The sequence below is a fragment of the Epinephelus moara genome, chromosome 19 (genome assembly GCF_006386435.1).
Source record: "Epinephelus moara isolate mb chromosome 19, YSFRI_EMoa_1.0, whole genome shotgun sequence".
NCBI classification, from domain to species: Eukaryota; Metazoa; Chordata; class Actinopteri; order Perciformes; family Serranidae; genus Epinephelus; species Epinephelus moara.
Window position 1 is genome coordinate 10,476,095 of NC_065524.1, and position 6,630 is coordinate 10,482,724.

Genomic DNA, 6,630 nt, shown 5'->3' on the forward strand with positions numbered 1-6,630 from the left:
CAGCGCAATAATTTAGAACAATCAGGCTATTTGACCGGAACTTCTTTATAGGTGTCCTACAACACTTTTTAACGGACACCCTGCAGCCAATCAGAATCGAGTATTTACCATGGTCTGGGTGAATACTCGATTCTGATTGGCTGCAGGGTGTCCGTTAAAAAACAGGAAAACAGCAAGTACTCATCCATCTTTTACGTGGTTAAATCTTAAATATGATCTGGTGCGCACAGCTGATTGGCACAGTGGTTTGTTTACAAGACAACAGAAATGCATATTTAACTGATTCAGAGAGATGCTTGCTTGCTGTTAGGACATGGTGGTAGGCTTGCATAATCTCTGAGGGAACTATTTTTACCGAACACTATGACCAGAGCATATTTAATATGTTGGACTTTGACAGACGAATAACAGCAAGCCTGAGCGGAGTAGTACTGATGATAAAGCTACTTGCTGTGTGAGTAAGAGGGGCAGAGAGGCAGAGAAAAGGTGGAAGTAGAATTATTGCACAATGTTTCTGAAATTATTAATATCTCACTGAGAACACTTAATGACTCGCCTGCCCAAAACCTGCAACATTTTCTAACAACCTTACCCAAACCGCCCAACCTGAGCGCTAACGTGGGAAGTTGTTTTACAGAGGTCTTGATTCTGAGCTAGACTATGAAAATAACTACCTTATGACAATCACCAGATTCCAAACACTGTTCACTCTCCACCACTTTTACTAATTTCTAATGACTTACTGAAAAGCTAGCTGCAAGCTAGGTGTCTGAAAATGAGGCAAGACGAGCAGCAATTTTATGAAATACTTGCCACTCTCTTTTTCAACATTTAAAGATGCTTCTCTCCATCTCATTGAACATCAAAAAATTACAATGGTGCTACTTTCTCGACAAAACCATCTTTAGCCAAACGCAATTAACAGTCACCAGCACATAAACTTGACCACAGCCAAGTGTTCCTTTTCACAGTTTGTTGACAGTTGTCATTTTAATCTCCCAAATTACACTTTTGAATGGTGACCAATTAATCTGTCAGATATGGCTTCTATCATTTTATGCTCATGCTCTCTCCCTCCATTTCCCCTCCCATTTTTTTACTTCAAAAAAATCTCTCTTCATTTCTGATTATTTGACTCATTCCTTTTCAATCTGTTCCTCATTCACCTTATTTGAATTTTTCAGGGCTGTTACAAAAAGCAAATGCACATAAAAGTATTTGGTGCGTGTAATCTTTCCCCATATGTCCAAACACAGTTTATCCATGTGTTCTTTCGTCAGCTGCATTGGATTCAAATTACATGCAGACAACAGGTGTGTTATTGCTTGGAGGGGTTAACTTAAGAAGTCTTAGACAAATTCAGTGAAATACATTATTATTGCTATATTCTAAAAAATACTATCACATCTCTCTCCCAGCTCCCAGCTGTTGTCTCCATTGTCACAGTTCACCATTGTTCCTCTTCCCTCTCTCTCACACACTCACTTTAAAGGACACTGGTCAAATTGATTCTGTAAAGCAGAGTCTGACAGTTTGCTTTGATATGATCCTTAGAGAGTATGTGTCTGCATGTATCAGAGAGATGACGTGTGTGTGTGTGTGTGTGTGTGTGTGTGTGTGTGTGTGTGCACTTGCATCATGGGAGTCTCCACAGACTCCCAGTGTTGCGGTCTGCCTGTGGTGATAAGCAGATGATGAAAGCCTGAGACTGTGTGTGTGTGTGTTTGTTACCTGCTGTGTGTTGTTGGAAGAGGGGAGAGGGTTGGAGACCATTGGTCCAAAGATGTCCAGTTCATCGCCGATTGGTGCAGCACCACCCGAGCCCCTCCCACCTCCCTCTGGAGCATCTGACAGAGAGAGAAAGAGAGAGTAATAATCAGATTCTAAGATGATTACCTAATACTAAAACCTGGCTTTTTACAATTTTCGAAGACATTTTTCATACATCTGATGGCACAGATTTCTCTCTGCACTGAGAAAAATTCAAAACCAATGTTTAACCTGCTGATGAAGATATTTTAATGTGATTGAAAGCTCCAGAACAGCTACAAAATGGACCTCGAGGTCAGGTTGTTCTCTCAACATACAGTATATTTAGCCACATGACAATGACATTACTAAAATAATCAGTTAATTAAAAACAATGTAAGACTTCTACTGAAACAGTCAGCATATATTAATGATGTGAAAGACTAAGAATAAGAATTAATGGACAGACATAGCGAAGGATTACTGAAGACAGAAACACAGCAAAGAGTTAAAGCACTGACACAAATAGGAATTAATCAATCTGACCTTCACATACATATGCAAGGGTGTTTATAAGATTAAGGCTTTCACAAAATGCCCCACACAACTTAATTTACAATTACCATGCTTGTTAATTGGAACATCCTCAAGAAATTTTCGATGACTGCACTCCTTCAGTACTTAGCTTCACCCTGGAAATGGTTTCATTTATGCTTCTCCTTTTGCCCTTGGAAAAAGACTTACTAATTAATGTATAATTGCAAAATGACATTGTGTCACAGAGCTGGTTTAGTTTGGGGTGTTTTTATTTAAATTCAGTCAGATTAACAAGAGTCTAATATTGTACAGCTCTAAAAAGACACATTCTGTCTTCCAGAGAGCTGAATAAGCGTACTTATGAATTGTTAAAATGAATATACACCTTTTTTACAGCAGGTATTTTGGATGTATTAGCAGAAAGGGCACAGGTGTAAGTAATAACAAGAATCACTGATGGCTGCATTCCATTTAGGTGTGCCAGTTTCAGGGTGCTGGTATTGTGCATGTTGACTCTGGCATGGCTCACTGGTGCATCCATATGGATCTGAGCCATCAATATTGTTATTAGTTCCATCTTTGTCTTTCCTGCTCTGATGAGTCAAAATGTGTGAAAGGGTCTATTGTTTGTGCTGGCTCACTGGCATGATTTACTAGGACACATAATGGAAAAAGCCAACTCAAAATGTCTGCTGTGAAAAAGCCACATGTCAAAGGTCATAAAAAAACAATACTTGTCAAATGACAACTGAGGTAGTGCAGGTAAAACTTAGTTACCCTCTGATACACCACCTCCTGATACGCAGAATAATTGCATGTTTACTTTATGATGATCACCCCTTGTGTGCCATTATTTTTATATCTTTTGTATTTGGTTCTACAGCACTGATTATAACAAGTTCAAGAAAAAAAATCTAACCTTTTGAGAAATACTTTTACATTTGCTTTCTTTACAAGAGTGAGATGAGAAGACCAATCGATATCAATTTCATGTCTGTGTGTTAAGTACAGGAATGGATTCAGGATTTGATTAGCAATGAAGACTGGGAGCAGGGTGACACATCTATCCTGGCTCAGTCAGTTACTCATCGGCAAAGTAAGAGCCTTATTTGATGGTTACTTTCCAAGAAGACAAAGGAAATCTTTAGCAGCCAGAATCAAATTTCAAGTCTGGGTAAAGTGAAATCAGAGACCCATTTCTAAATGCATTATACATGTTAGAAAATATTTGTGGAAAACATTTGATAGGACTTTCCACTACAGTATATGGCAGAGGTTTGGACTTCAGTCATGTGACTTGGACTCAAGTCAGTTACAAAGTTACAAAGTAAGTTACAAATTTGTTGAATTTAGACACGACTTGACAAAATCAAAAAAGACTTGCAACTCAACTTGGCCTTTAACACCACTGACTTATAACTTCACATTGTGTAGCATTTTCAGTTGTTTATTGGCAAAAACTGATGTCTGCATTCAGAAATATGTCACCATTGGTGTATTATTACCTCCACCAATAATATGACTTATTCTCGTAAAAGGAGAATTTCAGATTTGTTTGTACATTGGGCGGGTAAGTCATTTGGGGGGTTCCATAACGTTTCGCCATCTTGAAAATACATCTGCCAGCAAGGGACATATAGCACCACCAGGGAATAGCCCCGTCTTCTGCGTTTTCGTTGAGAGCTAGGCCAGCGATGCGTGACTGAGAAGCCGAAGGAGAGGAGCAAGAGGTGCTTCGCTACTACCCCGGCACTACTGCAGCATAACAAAGTCTCACTCTTTGAGCATTATGCAGGATCATGCCAAGAAAGCGCAAAAGGGAATCAAAAAGGCAACGTGACCTACCCTGGAAATCCAGACCCAAATCTAGAAAGATTTAGGGTCTGGCCATGAGTAATGAAAATGGCCCAACTCGAGGGGCGGCACCAAGCTTGCATTTGTAAATATCACTGCACGCAATTGGATAACACTACGACCAATCAGAACAATACATGGGGTGATATATACGCTTTGCTACCAACGGAGCTAACTGGTAGATTAGACTCTTGCCGTATCCGGTCGGCAAAACAGCAAAAACGTCCTTCTTGCAAAGGAAAGACTTGAGCGCCGTCTTCTGTTCCTCTTTTACAGAAAAAACCAAGTCTAACTCGTTCATTGTAGCGGCCAAAGCCGTTTCAAACAACTGGTGTTCATCCGTAGCCATCTTGCAATGTTTACTGACTGATTCCGGACTTCACCGTCGCAGTGCTGTCGTCATCCGTTTAGCTCGCCTCTGGCCCGCCTATATCAGATACACCGATGTGATTGGTGCAGCCCGCCTATATCAGATACACCGATGTGATTGGTGCAGCTTGGTTTCATGGGCATAGGTAATAAGCATCATTACTGATTGCCAGAGTGACTCGCTGAGCAAATTCAAATTGTGCTCTCGCGGATTTCCAGGGTAAACGTGACCGGCAAATTCAAAAAACGAGGGTCAACATCGAGGTAGCCTTTCCCAGGTGGAAAGAGCTGCTGTCAGCGGCGCAGTGTTGCAAGGAGAGGGATGAGGTGTGTGAGGTTGAGCCACTTGTCAGTTGCCAAAAGACAAGACGTGATTGGTTTGTTTCGATTTACACCCGCCCCAACAGTCCTACGTTATAAACACAGCCAGCATCGCGAGGAGGGGGTTTGTCAGCTCGCATCGCGTGTGTCTGTGTAGGAGCCTGAATGAATACTCCATGAAGTATCAGATGAAATGGTTTCATCAATGTTATCATAGCTTTTTGGTACACAGTGGCTACCGTTGTTGCAATACGTGTTTGAAACAGTGAGGCGCTAGAGTGCACTATCCGTTTGAAAGCAATATATGATTTCAACGTTAGATGGGAGAAATTCCTACACACTGTGGCTTTAAGTTATGTTATGTTACTTACAGTCAAAAAAAAAAATGATACCAAAGATAACTTTGTTTGCATACAAAGCAATACAGTGATAAACAATTTATATATATATATATATATATATATAAATGAAGTACAGTATGCAAATTGCGTGGATTGAAAATTACAGAGACACGACAACTTTCAACAAACGTTTTAAAAATCAGTACAAACTGTGATTTTTGTGAATTTAATATGTTGTTACTCTGCTGTTAAAATGGCCTTGAATTTGCTGTTTAGGAATTGAAACTCAAAGTTTAGAACTTGGGACTTGAACTGGGAATTGAATGCAAAGACTTGAGTCTTACTTGTGATTTGCAAAACAATGGCTTGTCCCACCTCTGGTATATAGTACTGCATTGTGGAGTTTGACTGTTTTTCACCATTTTTGTTTTCAGGACTGAAAGTTTGGCTTGATGACGGAGCCATCTTTATCATAACCGCGCCTCTAAACTATATAAACACTAGAGTTCACTTGACCCGTTATGAGAGCCAATGCATATGCATTAATTAACCACCTGAACCCGACCCGCCAACCGTCATTTTTATAACGTCAGTATAACGTTACAATTGTCAGTACTGAGGACTGAGACGGACAGAGACAGGGACTGAGTGTCCTTGTATGTGTGTTTGAGAGAGAGAAAGGTAAGAAAAGTTGCAAGGGAAACAGAGACTGACAATTTTCAACCAGCTCTGTGTCATTACAATGTGGTTGAGTCCTGCCTGACACACTGCAATGGCACAGAGCTTGTTGAAAATTGGGCAATTTCTACCTTTAATAATTTACTAGGGACACTGCTTTATCACTTCGTCATACATCACTGACTGCTTCAGCTTGTTGCTGCCAACATCGCCGCCATATTGGATGGGCAAAACTGATCTTCAGTGGACAGGCCCCCAGCGTTTCAAAGCAGAGTGCACTGCTTTTTTTATGATTCTGAATCCTAGTTTTTTATACTTGGCATTTTTTTAATCATTCAAATTTGGCAGGGTGGTTAATAACACATTTTTCTGCAGTGTGACAAACTCAGAATAAATATTTATTTTTGCTTTACCTGGACTTTAAGCCTTGTCTCATTTTGAAGGGTGTACTGTCTCTTATTCAGATCAAACACATTTGCTTAAAGGGCCAGTGTGTAATATTTGGCATGGTTTATTGTCAAATCTGAATCTGAATCTGAATCTGAATATTCTACCCATTAATATGTCTATATAAGTGTATAATCACTAAAATAAAATTCGTTTGGTTTTCGTAGCCTTATAATTATGCTTTTATATATATATATAGCAAGGGCCTTGCTTTAGAGAAGTCGCCATCTTGCGCCGCCATGTATGTAAGGCAGCCCAAGCGGACAATCCAGCCAGCCAGAGAATGCGTTTCACGTGTATAAATAAACCAACGAAGACAGCGGAAGGAAGGAAG

General features: G+C 40.0%; 1 protein-coding gene across 4 annotated transcripts in view; it reads right to left on the minus strand.

Annotated features, from left to right (window-relative positions):
* Window positions 1–6,630, minus strand: part of smap1 (small ArfGAP 1) — a 151,417-nt gene that overhangs the window by 40,450 nt on the left and 104,337 nt on the right. For all 4 annotated transcript variants that reach the window (XM_050070959.1, XM_050070957.1, XM_050070956.1 and 1 more), the window contains one exon: window positions 1,732–1,847. In XM_050070959.1, coding sequence (XP_049926916.1) covers window positions 1,732–1,847 — 116 coding nt within the window. The remainder of the gene's footprint in view (window positions 1–1,731; window positions 1,848–6,630) is intronic.